Genomic DNA, 19,809 nt, shown 5'->3' on the forward strand with positions numbered 1-19,809 from the left:
CATTCGTAATGTCGAACGTGACTGACTGAAAGGGAACGTCTTGGTTTAAAATATAACCCTCGTTCTCTGAAGGAGGGAATGGAGACGTTACTTCCCCTTGCCACATCGCTGTTCCGCTGAACAGCTGGGTCACTGACTCGCCTCCTCAGCGAAGACTTTGATGCGAGTTGCTCACGTTGCTCCTTATATACCCGCTCTGCGGGGCGGAGCTCGCGATGCAAATCCCGCAGACGAAGGTACTTTGTGTAACATTGGCTCGTTTTGTACCACTTCATTCCCTCCTTCAGGGAACAAGGGTTACATACGTAACCAATACGTTCTCATTGATTCAATACGCACTGGTGTTCTTATGGATCACTATTGATGTTTGGACTTTGTAGACATCATCAAGTGGAAAAGTTTAGTACTACGCCCAAACAAAATCTTACTGAAAGTTAATTATTTGTGATATTAACCTCAAATTTGGATCACCAGTTTAGATTGTGTTTTCTTTGGAAGATTATTTTTGCCATTGAACAAAACTATACAAAATTTAACTGTGACTTTTTAATCTTACAAAAAAATAAATAATAAAAAAATTCTCAAGATAATGACTTTATATTTCACACTTGCAAGACTTGTAATTGTGATTTTACAGTTTTCAGTTCTGACTTTTTACATCTTGTAATTCTGTTTTTTTTTTCTCTCTTAACGAAACTGTCACAGTATGCATAACAGAAATACAAAATAATTAAAAGCAAACTGTAATTGTTACTTTTTATTTCACATTTTTGACATTGAGTTTATATGTCACAATTCCGAATTTTCTTAGAATTTTGATGAATTAAAATTTTGATGTTTTTTTTTTTTTTCCCAGAAATTGCAAGTTCATATCTTGCGGTTCAGGGTTCATGACGGAAATGAAATATGACTTAAACAGATTCTTGATCCAAGGATCTTCCCCCCAGTTTTATAATGGAATAATTATACACATCCTTACAATTACAATAGGGTTTGCACTTTGCACTTGAACATCTAAATATGTAACAAACACTGCCTCCACTGACTTACTGTACAAGTTGTTCAATAATTCAGTATCAAGGGAAGTCGTGGCCTAATGGTTAGAGAGTCAGACTTGAGTCTCATACCAGATTTTTGTGCAGATTTGAGTCTCATACCAGCAGCCACATGTCAGTGTCAGATTCATTCCCTCACTTGTTACTTAATGTTAAATGTTAAAAAGTTTAATAGTTAATGTTAAATTTGATGCTTACCCCATCCGATCAGGGACAACTTGACCATGTAGTGTCTGATGTGAATGTTGAACACTCTGATGAGAAGAAGGTAGAGGTGCATGGCTTCGATAGCCATCCAGGTGAAAGAGCACAGCAGGCTGTAGTGTATCATCACAGCAATAAACACACACACTTCATTCACTGTCAGTGTGGCGGCCCACTCGCTGAACATGAAGCTCAGGTTGAGGAGAAACAGAGCACCGCTCAGAGACACGTGGATGCTGTTGGACACTTCTGCCCTCGCGTTACTGCAAAAACACACAAACTGTATATCAGTTTTAATGTTTTTTTTATGTCATCCATTGTGACTGTCTTGATAAATTTAAACAACCAATTTTTGGATTAGTGTAAAAATTAATCTGAATCAAATTGCAGATTATATAACCATTTATATGAAAACAGAAGGAACAGCACCTGCTGAAAATAAACAACAAGACAGTACAGGCAAAAAAAGAACGCAGACAGACCGCAGCCTACATAGCTGATGTACGACAAGATTTCCCAATGCTGTCCATCAATGTTATTCACCTCAACCTATTCAGAGTGTAGGAGAGATACAGGAAATGTGGTAGTGAAGGAGGGAATTAAATTAAAACAATATCCGCACAGAACGGTTTCTGTTACCTAGTAATGGCCTGAATGAATGGCTCAGTACTCACCAGAAGAACAGCGAAAGCAGTCATATGGTCACAGGAGCACTCAACAACATCTACACTGATCTGAGTGGTGTTACAGCCATCCGTCTTCCAGGTGTTACTTCCTTCATATTCCATATTATTAATACATTTTAGTACAAATAAATAAATACAAATAATACAAATAAAATAAAGAGTACAGGTGCATCTCAATAAATTAGAATGTTGTGGAAAAGTTAATTTATTCCAGTAATTCAACTCAAATTGTGAAACTCGTGTAACAATTCACCAATTTTTTTTTTTTTTTTTTTTTGGTCTTATGAAGTATTCTAAATTGTTGAGATAGTGAATTGGTGGGTTTTTGTTAAATATGAACCAAAATCATCACAAATAAAATAACTATATAATTAAACTACTTCAGTCTGTGAGCAATGAATTTATTTAATACACGAGTTTCACAATTTGAGGTTGAAATTATGAGTTTTCGTTTTTGACTGAAATACTGTATTCCTTGATTTCCCACCCACCGTGTTCATCATAGTATTGACAGGAATATTTGTAGCTTTTCTAAGAATATCAACACAAAAGCAGAATTAACAAATGATTACAATTATTTGAATATTTTAAGAACATCTGAAAAGGCAAGCTTACGGTTGAGTGGTTTGTGTAGTTATTGACTGGAAAATGTATTATAAGTGGATTGGTCAAATTCACAATGTCACGTCCAATAACTTCAACCCGTATGACTTTGGACATGATAGAATGATTTTTTGTCTGTAAATCCACAATCAGACAACAGGCAGGTTATATAATAAACTGAGTGAAGGGGTTAAGTTAACAGTTTCAATAATTTTATAAAACAGTCAGAACAAGAAATTAAAAAGTTTACATTAAACTGCTGAATGGAATTGTAAATGACTATTCCAACTTTCTGCACGGCCTCAGAGATATTTTGGAAAGCTTCCACTGGGATCAATGTTTGTACTGATGGAGATTGATCAGACACCTTAAAATGAAAATGTATTAATTAAACATTTGCTGTATTAATTCATATGAATTTGTACATAATACAAGTGTTCTCAGCTGTAAGTACACAACCACAGACAACAGGCAGTTTATATAATATAGAGTGAAGGGGTTAAGGTAACAGTTTCTTAGTTTATAAAACAGTCAGAACAAATGAAATACTTTACATGAAACTGCAGCTTGAAATAATAAAAACGGTAAGCCTCCACTGGGTTTAATATCTGTTTTGTTGGAGCTGTATTAGACACCTAAAAATGAAAAGAAATTAAGTAATTTAGATTACACTATTAATTATAATATATATTTTATAACCTTTTTAAGCAGTGTAAAACATTTAAGCTGAAAACTGTTTCATAGTGCCATCTTAAAAGAAAACGATGTTATATTTGGGTATTTGGAAGAAGAGACTTACTTTTGGAACGGTGACTGGAACAAGAATATTTGTTAAGTTCATCACAACCACAGTCAAATTTAGACCCCCAAAATTGTAGTCAGTGGAATAATTTGTCTTTTCCATAATGTTGTGTATGGCTTCTTTCTCCAATCTGCACAATAATGCCATTGATATGTATGCAACCAAACCCAGACAGATTCATACATTTTGTTTAGATCTTAAACACAAGATAAGTACCTGTTGATGATATTCAGAGCCGTTTCATTTCCTAGAGTTTCAGGGAAATCATTGGTAATACTTGGAAAGTTTGGTGGTAATGAATCTTTCTGATTCTCTGAGGGGCAAATAACTCTGACATTGTCCGTTTCTTTGCAACAAAAGTTATTTGTAAACTGACATGCTGGATTCTGTACTAAAAGAAATGAGGAAAAAATATTGTAAGTAATCAGACACTTGTTTCTTTAATTTACAAATTATTAGACCATGACATTTTCACAAGGAAAAAATGAAAACTGATTAGCTTGAAACTGACAAAATTAATTTGTTTGTAATAAACAAAAACATTTTAACAGTTCATAGTTTTGGAATAATTAAGCAATGCGGCTCACAAGGGCTGCATTTATTCAATCAAAACTACAGTAATTGTTACGGGACCAACAGAACAGAAAACGTGCGGATCCAAATGCAACGCTTTATTAGACCACATGGTAAGGCAAACAGGAACAGAGGATACAATACGAAGAGTGATGCATAGGCAGGTGTGGATCTGCAAACAATATCCAATTGGGTAGTCCAATGGGGACATCCGTATACAGGCAATGATCAATCAAGGGGCAGACAATCTCCAACAAGGGCAAGACTAGAGAGGTAAAACTAAGACAGGCAGAAGCTCGAGGCACGAGATGAAACTAGAATGATTAAACTAAAGCTTAGACAAAAGATAACTAGGTTAGTAGAACTAAGAACTAAGGAAGGAACTAGAATGACAGAACTAAAGCTAAGAAACATGAAACTCAGAAAGGTAAACGGCTCTGTAAAGTAGCTAACGCTCTCAAGCACTAAATGCTAACAACACTCGGCCCAGATGAGCAAGAGAGCGAGCCTTTTGTAGAGCATGTGATTTGGCCTCAGTTGTGCATGTAATCAGTGTGATGCATTGTGGGAACAGTAGTCCAGGGTGATCTGTGACAGTCTGTGTGGTGCAGTCAATGTAAAACACAGGCAAATTCTGGTGGTGATCGAACAGGAAGACTACAAACCAGGTTCATTATGGTAATATTGTGAAATAGTCTTCTATATTTATATACTCTAAAATTCAATTTATATCGCTGCAAAGCTAAATTTTCCATCTTGCAGTCTTCACTGTCACATATTCCTTCAGAAATCCTTCTAATATGCTGATTTACTGCTTATTAATGATTAATTATTAATTAATATTGGTGCTCAACAAAAAAATAATTTAAAATAGAAATCTTTTGTAACATTATACATATCTTTATCTTTACTGTCACTTTTGATCAATTTAATGTGTCCTTGCTAAGTTAAAACATTCATTATTATTATTATTATTATTATTATTATTTTAATCTTACTATCTAGTTTTTGAATGGTATAGTGTATCATGGTTGTCAAACATATTAAGCTTAAAAAACATTGGCAACACTAATAATAATAATAATAATAATAATAAGACTAAAAGTTTCTTGAGCAACAAATCCGCAAAATTAGAATCATTTCTGAAGTATCATGTGACACTGAAGACTACTAAATGATGCTGAAAATTCAGCCCTGTTATCACAGAAATTAATTACATGTTAAAATACATTACAACAGAAAACAGTTATTTTAAATTCTAATACTATAAAAAAAGCTGTTTTATTTTAATCAAATAAATTCAGTCTTGGTGAGCATAAGAGGCTTTTTTCAAATACATTAAATCCTGAATACATTTATCTCACTACTGTCTCTAATAATAAGATCTAAAGTACAAGTCTAACAATACTATAATAGTCTGATTTGAGGAGGGTTTCAGGAACTTACAAGGTAGCAGGGTGCTGGTCTCTAATCTTGTGTGATTATTTTTTGTCTCAACTTTGATATCCACTTCATGGATCATGATCAGAAGCAGCAGGGTTTTCATATCTGTCACAGCTCTGTGGAAAAAATAGAAAAGACAGACATTCAATGAAATACAAAAAGACAAATCAATTCCAACATATTGAATACACGATAAAGAATGCATATAATACAAAAGGTTTCATCTTCTCATTGTTAAAATAGTTCATAAAAACACTTAATAATATAAACAGTACTACTAAAATAAACTGTACTATACTGTATTTAGACTATATATATATATATATATATATATATATATATATATATATATATATATATATATATATATATATATGTATAATAAAAACATAAATAATCACAAACATTTTAATAATTATGTATAATACATAACCTATATTTGTTCTTTCTTCTCTTACCTTAATGTTTAACTAGTCATCAAGGATGAAGTTGTGACAGTTCTGTGGAAAGTTTGCAGTTCACACACCAAGAAATGAATAGCCAAAATCAAATTTTGTGGCTTCAGTCAAACTCAGTGAACTCTACTGTTGACACGCTACTTGGAAAATACTGTTGATAGAGAATAATGACAAGCATTGTCATCAAAGTGCATCTCAAAAAATTTGAATATCATGGAAAAGTTTTTTTATTTTTTGTAACTTAATTCAAAACAGCAAACTTTCTTATATTCGAAATGCATCGCACACAAATTGAAATATTTCAGGAGTTTTTTTTTAATTCTGATGGTTATGACTTGCAGCTCAGGAAGAAAAGAAAATCAGTCTCTCAAAAAATGTGAACATTTTCTCAAAGATCAATCAGAAAAAGATTTACAAAACAGAAATGTTCAAGATCTCCAAAGCAGGTGTTGCCATACATGTTTGGAGCTCCTTTGGCATGAATTACTGCTTCAATGCAGCATGGGAGGCGATCAGTCTGTGGCACTGCTGAGGCCTTACTGAAGCCCAGGTTGCTTCGAAAGCAGCCTTCAGCTCCTCTGTAATGTTTATCAGATGTTAATTATCTTCCTCTTCACAATACCCCATAGAGTCTCTGTGAGGATCAGGTCAGGTGAGTTGGCTGGTCAATCAAGCACAGTAATATCATGGTCCACAAGCCATATGGAAGTGGTTTTGGCCCTGTGGCCAGGCGCTGAAGTCCTACTGCAAAATGAAATCAGCATCTCCATAAACCTTGTCAACAGATGGAAGCATAAAGTGAACATGTGAACATAAAATGCAAAAAGAAAACGAAAAAATAGCATTATTTCTAGAGGTGGCTGATATATTGAGTATTAATGGAATATTAATGAATTTTCTTCAGCAGAGTTAAATTTAAAATCGTTTAGTTCAAATAAAACATTGTATTTTGATTGCCAATTTTTTTAGTCCACATACGCGATCACATTCCGATCAATCTATTTAAGTACACTTAAGTGGCCTTTAATTTAAATGATATGATATTATCTGCAAATCCACTTTTAAAAAAGTATACTTTTAAGATTGGAAGTACACAACAAGTACACTTTCAATACAATTAAACACACTCCTTTTTCACAACCTCCTTTCTGAAACGGGCCTCGGGACTTGTCACAGCACTTATATATTGTTGAGCTTTTGTTGGTTTGATTGCATGTGCATCTATTGTTTTTATTTGTAAATCGCTTAGTCTAAAAGCGTCTGCTAAACGACTAAATGTAAATATTCAAATTCGGCCTTTGATTGAGCACACGTTCGTTACGTCTCTGTATTACCATATAACAGTGGTTTTCAACCTGTGGGCCGCCAATTATTTTCTGTTCATTTCCAGTCCATTCTAGGGCTGTGCCATTAAAAGAAAACGTCCAAAAATCACGATTTGAACGTGCGCATATGCCTAACTCCAGGTTCACACACTGTCTGTGATGCGCCTTTTTTCTGAGCCAATGTTGACGGATCAGAGCGTTCTCACTGCGGTAAAAGGCTAGAAATAAAAACGTGCGAAAATAATTCATGTCTAACACATGAGCATAGAGTGAATTTGTTAGTGAACAGGATGCAGTTTAAGTGAGAGGAGACACGTTTTAAGTGTGCACACTCTCTCCTCGCAAAGCAGCGTGTATCTGAGCAAGCACGACCGGTTTTGTGACAAAGGAAATCTGCTGCGAACAGAGAGATTCGCACTCGTGCATTATTTTAATGTGCTTTCGCGTTATATTTATGCGCTCTCACTGCTGACCGCATACACATACTGTATACACACTGCAAACACCTGAGGCACCGCTACAATTAATGAGCTCTATGAACAATTTATGGCAAAAAAGAAAAAAAAGTCCCTGTATACAGGATTTTTTTTTTATTTATTTATTTTGCCACAAGTCTATACATTTTTTTACATCTTCACTATAGTGATAATTTTGACTTATGTCTGTTCTAGAGATGTTACAACTTTTTGATAAAGCTCTGATTGGTTTTCCTTTGGAAATATGTTTCAAATTAATCCTGAATGCATTTATGACTGTAAAAGCACAATTGCAAAATTGATCAAAAAAATCGCGATAGTTTTTTTTTTTTTTGTCCATATCGCACAGCCCTAGTTTATTCAATAAATATAGTTTAAAATCTAGCTTCTGAGTACTAAGTTATTAACCCAACAATAGCGGGGTCAGTTAATTTTTTTGAAGTGGGCCGCGCAAACATATGTGTTTGGTTGTGTGGGCCGCGAGTTGAAAAAGGTTGGGAACCACTGCCATATAAGTATCCTATTATTAAATGAATCAAATGCTTTGCTTTGGGATGCACTACAATCTACAAAACTGTCCTGTAGGAGACGCTGTGTCACACTATTTGACTGTTTTCAGTGGGCTACACAATCTCATTCAAGTAGTCACATAAGCAAACAGTTGTCTCAGTCACAATGGTGTAGAATAAATTCGATACATATAATGGAATCCTGTTTATTTCGTGCACTTTGTAAATAAATAATTAATAATTAATAGTTTTTACCTGTCTGAGCTTGACCAGAGCATATTTCTGAATGCTTTTTCGATAGTTTTATAGAAATAGCCTACTTTCCAAAGTGAGCTAAACGCATATGGGTACTTTTTAAATTACAGAGCTCAAAAACACTGCAAAGCAGGACTACATTTCTTTGTATCCAGACTGGAGGTGGCACTGGATACTGTACTGGTGTCAGTCTTCTTGTGCCCCTCCTCCAGCTTTACAAGGCAGCGGGACACGCCGCAGGATTCGGCACAAAGTCCGAGTCACTCGCTGCACACGAGGCGCGTCACAACAAGCTAAGCACGCGGCGGATACGACTTGGAACCAGCCCAAGAAACCTGAAAGAAAACGTTGATTTGACCGAGAAGTAACTATCATATTAAATATTTACAAGCAGGGCGGAGAGACAAGTGTCAGAGCACGTCAGTCATCTGCTGATCATTTGAGCGCTCTCGAGAACCGAGGGCACCGTTCGCGAGCGACTTTCTGTCTCAGGAAAAGCCAAATCTCAGTTACATTACAGTAACACCAGCTGTTATTCATGTTGCGTTTACCGAGTCATACTACAAGAGGAAATTGCAATGTAAGTTGGCACAGCTTCTGCTTTGAAGTAGGTTTGTAGCTGTAATTTATTTATAGGCACCACGTGAGTGGAATTAAAAGACTATTAAGTGGGCACACCCGCTGGATATGATAGCTGCCTACCTAACACACTCAGAAACTTCGGACAGGGCTTCGGACCTCTTCGCCTCTTGGTCCTGCGCCTGGGACTGAATGATTGTAGCGCTGAAGAGCCGCGCGCTTCTGCAGAAAGGACACACTACACGAGAGCCCAGAATGATGTTGTTTTCAATCTGAGTGCATTGGACGTTTTGGGTTTTTAGTCGCGGACAGTTTGATTTTAACCTGTTTGATTACACTTTTGAAGAGTTTTAGCTGCTATCACCGATCCCAATGACGAGAATGATGGCAGTATTATGGGATGACCCGTTCAGGTTGCTGTGGAGACGAACTGTAATTTATTCTCTTCTGATGCTCTTGATGAGTGGAGCGCGCACCTTTGGAGATGAAACCTTTAACGGAGAGGTAAATAGTTCATGTTTTTCAATAATGATCAATGTACTGCACATTTTTGTATCACAAATCGATCATATTATAGAACTCATACTGTTAAAAGTTGGGTGAGAAAATGTTTTGGTCACTACATGTATACCACTACATCTGATGGCTTATATGTAGGAAGAGAGATAAATTATATATGGGGCTGTTCAACTAAATATTCATAAATAATTTTGTTTTGATGTTGATTTTAATGTTCAATTTATTTATAAAGCACTTTAAAACAACCTTAGTATACCAAAGTGCTGTACACAGTTACACTGATCCAATCACACAATAGCATAAACAATGCTTTTTCTCTCTACTGAATGTGTTTGGAACAAGTGTCAGTCATATAGGCTATTTGGTCTGTTTCTCATTTAGGTTTAATGCACTGAACAGTCAGAGTATCAGGTCTGGTTTTTATATGACAGCTGATTTCAGCTGAACGCTTGTAACTCAGCATGTGAATGGCAGTGATATCAGAGAGCAAATTAGAAAGTTATTTAACTTGGAACTATTTTTTTACCTCTTGAATTCTTGTAGCCAAAATTTGGGATGTCTTTAGTTTGAAGTGGTATTTAGTTTGGTTACTGTATGGGGAGTTTGTAGTCTGTGTGGTTTGAGGTTTGTTAGTGGTGTGCCACTCCATGTATGCAGTGCTGCAGTGGCACAAACTCTGTTATTGGTGGTCTGGCACTCAGCAAAGAGACTAACAGAAGCCAAAGATCTAGACTCTCTCTCTCTGAATTGATTATTTTACTTATCAGTTTCACACATCTGGCAGGGAGCCTCATATTGATCCTTTCAGGTATCTGTTGCCTTGTTAATCTTTTACATCAGTCCTGACCCAGATTAACCTGACTCATCTGGAATAACATGAACAATAACTAGATGTGCTCCTCTGGGCTGACCTCAAAATAGGCAGATGCAACCTGCAGTTCCCACACACCTGGCTATCAAATTCCCTATACTATCGCCCAACAACTTTTGTGATACAGCCAACTTTTGCTGTGATGGCCAAACACTTCCACAGTCTTGTATAAGAACACTCTTAGAAGGTATAAAAACTTTCACTGGGGCGGTACTTTTTCAAAAGGCTCACCTTTGTACCTTTTATGTACTAATATATATTTTATGGTCTCAATATGCACCCTTTAAGTACTAAGTTGTGCCTTTTGAAAAGGTACCTTTTTCTGAGGATGTACTCTTTAAACAATTAAATTCAGTTTATTCATCTAACAGTGCACTTCTCGAAAGATCTGTGTTTCTGCATCACTGTTCTGATCTCTAGGCTGGGCTTTCTTTAATCCCACAGCTGACCCAAACCCTTTTAGAAAGAAGCGGTTTCTACTAGTCACAAATGTTGAATGACAGCAGATAGGACTGCACATGCCTTAGTGGTAGATGGATTTTTGGGGGGATTATGTGTTAAAGCTGTATGACTGACTGACTGGGGTGTGGTGAGACAACTGTGGGGACAAAGGCTCAAATGCAGTTCTTAAACCTTAGAGGAAAGTTTAGTATGCATGCATTCTCTTACTACAGTGCATCAGCTTTAATGGTTGTGATTATAAAGCTGACCCTTCATCTAGCACTCAAAGTCAATAAACGTTGTTTTGGATTTAAGAACATAGGTGTTGTACCTACAATTTGCATTCAAGGTTTTCATTGAAGGATATGAATGTTATATAAAAAAAGGGTCTCATTCAAAATTCACGGACTATTCATTTTTTATAAACACAGTAGCCTAGGGGATGTACTTGTTCTCAACCTTAATGAATCTGAGGTTTATAAATGAGCGTCCACGTGCCTGAGGTTAGTAGTTTGCATAAAACACACCCAAACTTTCTCCATTTAAGGGCTTTCCACACAACTGTTCTCTTATAGCCTTTCATCACTATGAGCAAACATATGACACTCCTGTCCGAGAGAGCTTGAGCAGCAAGATCCTCAAGCAATGACATGTGTATCATCTTCAAAACCAGTTAAAAAAAAGTCTGAATATAGAGTTACATGTTAGGGGTGAGAAAAAGTGCAAACTCAAAGCTTGTGTCAATTCACCCTTAGCACAGACAATGCAGACGCTTGAGTGAGAATAGGGAGTGTTGTGAGTTTCTGTGTGGGTGTTGCTCTCAGAGCCTTTTGTCATTCAGTTCTTTACAATACAATGCTTCATAGAAAAGCATTTGCTTTCTCAAACAAATATATGATTTCAAAGTGGTGTCTTATGAATGTGTACTTCCTGGAGTAGGGATCTGGCCATTGTCTTTTCCCTCAGAGATAATCTTCCTTTTCAGCTAGCTTTATCTTGGCAATTTAAAAAGTTATTTCTGGATATGCCATGTCTATAAAGAAAAGCTATGAGAAGTGTTGCATGGAGGGTGTAGAGGTGTTGGCCTGCTCTTCTGTGCTGCATGTGATCGGTGAATGTAACAGCTGTTTTCTAAATAGGCCACAATGAGATGTTTAGGACTGCAGGGTTCTCAGGCAGCTGAGGCACAACAATGAGACTTCTTGTGTTCAGCTGACTTTATTCAGAGGTGTGGGGAGATAGAGAGACCGGAAGAGCTCAAGGAGCAGGGAGAGGAGGGGTTTATGAGAACTGTACTTCATAGGGAGCAGACTGTATCACTTCCTGCGACCATATCTCTATCCTACATTTAAACCCTGGAGTCCCACATTTTCCTTGTGTTCTTTTTTCCGCTCTCTTTGTATCCGTGGAGGGTCGGATCCTTGTGATTTCCCACAAACTCGTGGCGTGCTATTTGTGTGGGCTGCCTCACTGTGACTGAGAGGGATAATGAGATGTGATTGGACCGTGGAACCGCATTAACTGCTAATTATGTCCATGTCTCAGTGGATGACTTGTACTTCTGACTGGTCGGTCTATTTCCTCTTATTAAGAACCAGCGCCACATTCACCAGCTCAATTACTGTACGGTCATGAGGGGATAGAGCCAGATTTGCTAGGCCTCCTTTGCACATAGGCAGCTGCTTTGTCCACACAGAAATGGACCATCATAAGTGATTGATTTGAAATACTTTTCATAAACGTTGGAAAATCCAATGTTTGGTGCATGTTGCCCCAAGAAAAGGAGTATTTAATCAAATATAGTTCTAAAAATTATACTATAACTTCATAATTTTATTGTTATTTTGCATTATTTGCTTCAATGACACCCGCAATGACGCTGATGGTGTACTAATATGAAAATTAAATAAATATAATATATAAATAATTATAATTGGAAAAAATTAAATGCTTTAAATAGGTGTATTTATCATAATCATTTATTTTAGTATCTCTTTCTTTTTTAATTTTATTTGTGTGTGTGTTTGTGTGAAATGTTGAAGTTTTTTTTTTTTTTTTTTATTGTAGTCCTGTTAATGATTATTTTTATCTACTTAGAATCTACTGTATTTTTTATGGTTTTAATTGTTTTATGCTTTAAGATTAGCATCCACAATGAAATGTTATATATTTGCCTAAAACAGTATATATTCAATATTAATGTAAAAAAATATCTAAAACACTAATATTGACCGATAGCTGATGTGATACAGACACACTGTGCATTTAATAATGCTTTCTAACTTTTAGAGCTACACATAGCTAGTAGTTAGTTGCTGAATAGTTTTATTTTTCTAAATAATCTCTTTTGGTGATACTTCCACCTCTTTCCAATAACTCCACATTTGTCCATTTTAATTTAGTTTGGCATCTCTGTTATCATTGATTTAATGTTATTGATTTACACAGCTTGAAAATGAAACTGACAAATGATTTATGTGCTTTGTCCTTTGACCTTGCTTTGAGTCTCATTACCCAATTGCCTGCCATTAAGGATATAACCTGAATATATATTTTTAAATCTATTTATTGTATTTTCTGCAGTGACACAGCTCCCTGTGGCCCAGTAGACTGGATGTGCAGAGCTGCAGAGAGAGAAGACCACATGGAGTTTAAATGAAATTTGTTGTTGCATTATTCCCCAAACCAGTTACCTGATATATCAGAGCCAGAATCATGCCAAAACCCCAGTTTGGCTTAACCTTTCACTCCTCCCCTCCTCCATGTTCTGTCTTCCTCTTAATATTTTTAACTTGATCTTGTTCGGTGTCTCTCCCTTCCCTCTCACTTAATGACCAAAAAATGGCATGCACCCAAGGCCCAGGAATAATGGCACTCTCTAGTCGTTAGATTCTTGGCTGACATTGTTCTGGACACATAGTGTATTTCTCACACACACACACTAAACCCAAGTCTTTTCACGACGCGCTGTGAATCACAGGTTCCTGGAGGACGTGCTGTTGGCAGCGGCTCTCAAGGTCCCTTTGAGCCAGAGCTGGCACAGGGGCTGATGGGAGAGAAAGATGGCTCTCCTTGCTTCGGTTCTCTGCAAAGCCTTACTCTGTATGCATGACATGGGATGTTGTGGTGCTGGAATGGATGCTATAACACTTCAGTCTTTAAAAGCTTAATTTATCTCATCCATTTCGATAACCTGCGACGTATGTCTAGCAGAATTATTCCAGGTGCCCTTGACCTAAAGAAGGAACATATAAAGCATGAAAGCAAGAACGTTGTTGTCCTTTATGAGCCAGTAAGCAGAAGCAGAACACTAGGGTAATGTCTTTCTCTAGTGGGAGGACATACACCCTCCCACCTTTCTCCCTGCTAAAAGCCTCAGGGCTCTGAGCGACTGAAAGTGAGGCAGTCTTATCTGTGGGGGTAAGGTGTGTCCTGCCCTGCGTAGCCCTTTAGCACCTCCCTCTCTCATAGCCCTTTGGCAGACACAAACAGGACTGTGTTCAGGGGGGGTAAGAAAGCTGGGAATTATTTGATTTGTTATGGAAATACAAGTTGACATGATGTGGTGGATAATAACACTTTTTATTTAATAAATGTAAATGATTGTAGAAAAAGTGTAGATTTTAGATACCGTAAGTGATCATCAGGTTTTTTTTTTTGTAATCACTTTGTTTACTGGCCCAAATTCAAAGAGTCCATGCCCAAGTCTCTTCAGTTGTGGTTATTGGATCAAGTCCTTTTTTAGGCGTTACTACTACTAATAGTAAATAATTAATACATTTATTGACTTATTCTATGTGAATACTACTAAGTAAAAAAAGTTTATTCACTAAATAAAATAAGAAATATTACTATTGTTGATAACAAATGCACATTATAATCAACCCAAACTTCTAGCACTTGCAGCAATGAGTTCATGTTGAGGACCATATGTGAAATGAGCTACACTGAAAACACTGGATCATGAGCTGCTCGCGTATAAAGGAACACATTGAAACATTTCACTCTATAAAATCCAGCTAAAGGTGCTTTCAAATCTAGCACTTTTGGAGCACAGTCAGGTTCGACTGACGTCATAGTTCGGTAAGTTTGGATGATGTAAACGCTGTCTTTCAAACTCTGGTTCAGTTCATGGGTGCGCACCAGAGTTTCGAAAGACAGCGTTCACATCAGTCAAACTTACCAAACTATGACGTGGTCTGGGATACGGTTCAAGTGAACTTCGGTACAAAGGGGTCATATGACGTTGCTAAAAATAACATTATTTTATGTATTTAGTGTAATGCAAGGTGTTTATGTGGTTTAAGTTTCAAAAATCAGAGAAAGCACAGGGCTTTGTGCCCTTCTGATACTGTGTAGAAGTGAAAAGTCACTATAGCCCAACATGCATAACTATTTCTATGTACTTAAGGTTTTAGAACAAATGCCTTATACCATAAGTATTAAACTTTTACACCTAAGTCATTCTGCTACATCCATGCTACAGATATGAATGATGCTTCAAATAAGTTGTTTCAGATGGTTCTATTTAGAAAAAAATCTAATAAAATGGAAATAATTAGATAATTGTTGACAAAGTAAGAGTATATAGCTATAAAATATATTGTAAGTAAAATCAGTATTTGAAAAGAATGTGACATTTGCAGACTTTGGTATCTTTACAAATCTGAGAACAATTTGTGATATTCATACTATTTGAAACTCTTCAGATAAAGCTGTGAAGCTAGAGATTTCTCCATCTGCTCTCTATTTGTTCTTATTACTGTCCAGGAGAGACAATTGAGATAAATCGATCTGGTTTTCTATATTAGAGGTTTTTGCTGGTTTAGGACCAGGGTTATTATATGTACCCAAATCTAAAACCATAAAAAAACGTTTTCGCTACAACCCCCCGAAATTATATACATATACATTTATGTGTGTTGTGTGTGTGTGTTTCCAAGGCAACATTTTTTTAATTTCGTTTGTTGATGTACAAAAATGGCTGAAACAAAAATGAATTAAAAAAAAAACGTAGACATACATGCATAGACATTTAAAAAAGCAAAACGCAGCAACTCAAACTAGAGCTAAAATTAAAATCTCAGTGGTAACACTGCGAAGGATGGCCTGTTTACTTTTGCCACAGGCTGGGCTTAATAATGGGGATGTTTAATTACATAATTTGTGCCAATTACCTGACTAATGATGATGAGCAGTAGGTTTAACCACATTTAATTCAAATCAGAGCTTTCATGTCAAGCTTTTATCCTCTTTAATGGACCCTCTGGCCTTTTGGAATCGCCCACTGGATCCGACGCGAGAGCCAGATGGGGCTGGAGCTGTGCCTCCATGCATGTCTCTGCCCTGAGGAAAGTCCCCCAGCAGTGAGGGTAGACTGTCTGCTCTCTGCTGCTAAAGCCTGATAAATTGGCTTGCCCAGCTGGTGCCGTCACCCCTCAATCTGTGGTCACAGCCTTAAGTGTTCTCACACAGTCTGGACCAGTATTAGATGTCACATATAACAGGTGTGACGGTCTTCCGGTCTGTGACAATATCTTCTTTCTTCTTCATTTTCATGGCAGTGACGGACTGATGACGTGATCTACTTTATAGCATAGCAAATCATTTTTTATGCCACTTTTGTTTTTTGGGGGGCTTAATTTAGTTTTTTTTATAACCTTAACGAATAAGTTTGCAGATCTTTAACCAGCTTTGTATTTTTACAGTTTCTGTAATGCATGTTATCCCAATTTATTTGTCTGTGTTAGTCAGCCGCATGTCATGTCATGTCATGTCATTTCTTGCCTTTTGGCAGACTTTTAAAGCTTTCGTTAAAACCGATCAAACTTCTGTATTTTTGTATTCCAGTTTATAGACCGTCAAATCAACAGAAGGGCAGTGCAAAAATCAAGTGCGTTACGGGTGCTCATGTTTTTGGTCAAAGGGAATGTCACATCCCATTTCTCCTTTGTTTTTGTTTTTTTTGTGCTCCTACTGCATACTCATACCCACTCTGTGCTAATTTATTAATCTGTTTGCTGAATACATGTTATAAATATTTCAAATAGGAAAGTCAATTTTCAGGAATTTTCATAATCAATTAATCAAATCTCATGCAGTAATATTACTGTTTACTTATAATTTAAATACATAAGAAATTCATTTTAACTGCAGTGTATTTAATTAGTCAGTTTAATTAGCAGTTTATTTAAACTATTACTGTTAATAATAACATGCACAGAAAATACTCATTCTACATTGAAACTTAACTTTTAAGATTGTGAAGTATGTATTAATATACATTTTTGACAAAATAAATAATAACAATAACCATGAACATCCCTGATCACAAAAGATAAAAGAAAATTTTATTTCCAATGAGATCACTTATTTAATTCCTTTTGTCTTTGATTTACATTCAGTCATGGCTACGGCAGTACGGCTACCTCCCGCAGGCCAGCAAGCAGATGTCTACCATGCGCTCAGCTCAAATCCGGTTGAACGCCATCAGCGACATGCAACGCTTTTACGGGCTGGAGATCACAGGAGTGTTGGACCCCGCCACCATCGAGTAGGACACTCACTCCATCACATGATCTAATGTATCAGCTAAACTGTTAGAGCTACTAACAATTCATATTCATCTTAATTAAAGAATACATATTTTCATGAAGTACTTATATCCTGCTAAACCTGTAATTGAACAGAAAAATTAAGGTCACCTTATTGAGAAGAACCTTGAAGGAATACTGCAGGTTATTTAATGTCTATGGAACTACTTTTCTAGGTGGAGGATCATGTGGTCATGCATTATCACTGTTAACATTTAGCTGGTCATGACATGAGTTTGATTTAAAATTTCCATAGACAGGGGTTTACAAGCGGTTCTATTGCACCGATTTATGAAAACACCCAATACTAACGCATCACACACAATGTTGAAATGTTTTTGTTACACTTTCAAAACAGTGTGATATTTGCCTATTTAAAGGAATTGTTCACCTAAAAATCTAAGTTTGCTGAAAATGTTGCTTAAAATTTACCCTCCATCTAAGATGTAGATGAGTTTGTTTCTTCATTAGAACAGATTTGGAGAAATCTAGTTTTACATCCCTTGCTCAGCAATGGATCATTTACAGTGAATGGGTGCCGTCAGAATGAGAGTTCAAACAGTCCATAAATAGTCCACTTTACTCCAATTCAAGTCTTGTGAAGTGAAATACTGTCTATCAAGTTAAATTTAACTTCCAGCAACAAACCAAAATATTGCTTTCTGTAGTAAAAAAAAAAAAAAAAAAGAAAACTGAATAAGCAGAGCAATATGCACAGATCAAGCACAGTTTAAAAGCCAAAACAGTCCAAAATGGCTCTTAACAAAGATGTCAGTGAATGTTGATGAGAAAGGACAACAGGGTAAGGACTTTTCACTGGAGGAAATCTTATTGATTATGGACTAAAGGTTTAAAGTATGGTTTAGTTTGTTTATTACAAACATGCAGCTTTTCACTTTCAACAGGATTATTGTGGTTTACTTGTGGATTATGGTGATGGTTTTTATCAGTTTTTTTGTACTCTCATTCTGACGGCACCCATTCACTGCAGCGGATCCATTGGTGAGCAAGTGATGTAATGCTAAATTTCTCCAAATATGTTCAGATGAAGAAACAAGCTCATTTACATTTTGGATGGAGGCTAGGCAAATTTATAAATACATATTGTCTATGATAATAGACAACATATCTCAGATGTTTGCCATAGTAATTATAGTAAAAGTCCACCACGCTTCACATTGATGGATATAAAGGGGCTTCCATTTGTTCAGCTTTCTTAACATGCCATTATTTTGTGCTTGCCTATTAAGGTTCCTTTTCTACACTTCAACTTATCCTTTCTTTTTAGGGCCATGAAGAGACCCCGCTGTGGCGTCCCAGACAAGTTTGGGGGTCAGATCAAGACCAATGTACGACGGAAACGTTATGCCCTCACTGCCCACAAGTGGGACAAGAGCCACATAACTTTCAGGTGGGTTTGGATCTGATTCTTCGGTCCATATAATCACCATTTCCAGTGGTTTTGATTTGTAATTGTAACACTATTCGTCTTGTGTCTGCCATGGCTGCAGTATTCAGAACTACACGCCTAAAGTTGGGGAGTACAACTCATATGAAGCCATCCGACGGGCCTTCAAAGTGTGGGAGAAAGTGACGCCCCTGACATTTGATGAGATCCCTTTCCATGAGGTCAAATACGGCCGTCGGAAGGAACCTGATATTATGATCTTCTTTGCATCTGGTTTTCATGGTGACAGCTCCCCGTTTGACGGAGAGGGGGGCTTTCTGGCACATGCTTACTTCCCTGGTCCAGGAATGGGTGGAGATACTCATTTTGACTCAGATGAGCCTTGGACCGTCGGTTCAGAAAACCTACAAGGTGAGTTAAAAGGACCCAAGCATTTTATATTGCATAATATCTAATAAACATATACGTAAAACTACATTCATACACTGCCACTGCTAAGCTTTTTTAAAATCTTTGAAAGAAGTCTCGTATGCTTATCAGGGCTGCATTTATTTGTTCGAAAATTTAGTAAAATAGCATTATTGAAATATATGAAAACATTTTAACATATCAGTTTTTTTTTTTTTTACTTTTTAAATGTAATTTATTAAAGTGATGGGAAAACTGAATTTTCAGCAGGTTTTACTCCAGTCTTCAGTGTCACATCTGATTTTCGAGTTTAATGATTAAACCTGTGTAAACCCAAGTTATTCTGCAAAATCTAGGGCAAACAAAAAGAAAAAGGTCACTTTGCAAGCCTACATTTTTGTGTTCACTCTAATACTAAATGGCTGTTTTGTATTTGCTATTGTGAGGTTTTCATGGTCCTGTGGAGGCGGGTGACATCATTTGAGACAGATGAGTGACTATGTGAGCCAGTGAGCAGCATGTTGATGTATTTAGAAGGTCACACATTCCCAGAGACTCTTGCACTTTGCAGTTAGAGAACTGTAAAGTATGTAGTAAACAA

The 19,809-nt window shown here is 36.6% G+C and overlaps 2 protein-coding genes across 3 annotated transcripts in view; one reads left to right on the top strand and one right to left on the bottom strand.

Moving 5' to 3' along the window:
• The window catches only part of LOC128016530 (adhesion G-protein coupled receptor G5-like), a 51,203-nt gene extending 42,654 nt beyond the window's left edge, over positions 1-8,549 (bottom strand). Inside the window, exons 1-11 of the mRNA XM_052601098.1 lie at positions 8,390-8,549; positions 6,283-6,598; positions 5,825-5,975; positions 5,370-5,482; positions 3,567-3,741; positions 3,348-3,480; positions 3,103-3,183; positions 2,799-2,915; positions 2,561-2,683; positions 2,437-2,476; positions 1,934-2,034 (exon numbers count right to left, since the gene is read on the bottom strand). Of these exons, the coding sequence (XP_052457058.1) occupies positions 1,934-2,034; positions 2,437-2,476; positions 2,561-2,683; positions 2,799-2,915; positions 3,103-3,183; positions 3,348-3,480; positions 3,567-3,741; positions 5,370-5,469 (870 nt within the window). The 5' untranslated portion in view covers positions 5,470-5,482; positions 5,825-5,975; positions 6,283-6,598; positions 8,390-8,549. The remainder of the gene's footprint in view (positions 1-1,933; positions 2,035-2,436; positions 2,477-2,560; positions 2,684-2,798; positions 2,916-3,102; positions 3,184-3,347; positions 3,481-3,566; positions 3,742-5,369; positions 5,483-5,824; positions 5,976-6,282; positions 6,599-8,389) is intronic.
• A 98-nt stretch (positions 8,550-8,647) lies between these two features.
• LOC128016529 (matrix metalloproteinase-15-like) overlaps positions 8,648-19,809 on the top strand; it is a 30,888-nt gene continuing 19,726 nt past the window's right edge. The window contains exons 1-5 of one of the 2 annotated variants that reach the window (XM_052601095.1): positions 8,648-8,969; positions 9,317-9,472; positions 17,204-17,352; positions 18,681-18,803; positions 18,904-19,211. In XM_052601095.1, coding sequence (XP_052457055.1) covers positions 9,341-9,472; positions 17,204-17,352; positions 18,681-18,803; positions 18,904-19,211 — 712 coding nt within the window. In that variant the 5' untranslated portion in view covers positions 8,648-8,969; positions 9,317-9,340. Of the gene's footprint in view, positions 8,970-9,316; positions 9,473-15,770; positions 16,693-17,203; positions 17,353-18,680; positions 18,804-18,903; positions 19,212-19,809 lie in introns of those variants that run through there. The other variant, XM_052601096.1, reaches the window with a different exon arrangement.

This window comes from Carassius gibelio, chromosome A7 (assembly GCF_023724105.1).
Source record: "Carassius gibelio isolate Cgi1373 ecotype wild population from Czech Republic chromosome A7, carGib1.2-hapl.c, whole genome shotgun sequence".
Taxonomy (NCBI): Eukaryota; Metazoa; Chordata; class Actinopteri; order Cypriniformes; family Cyprinidae; genus Carassius; species Carassius gibelio.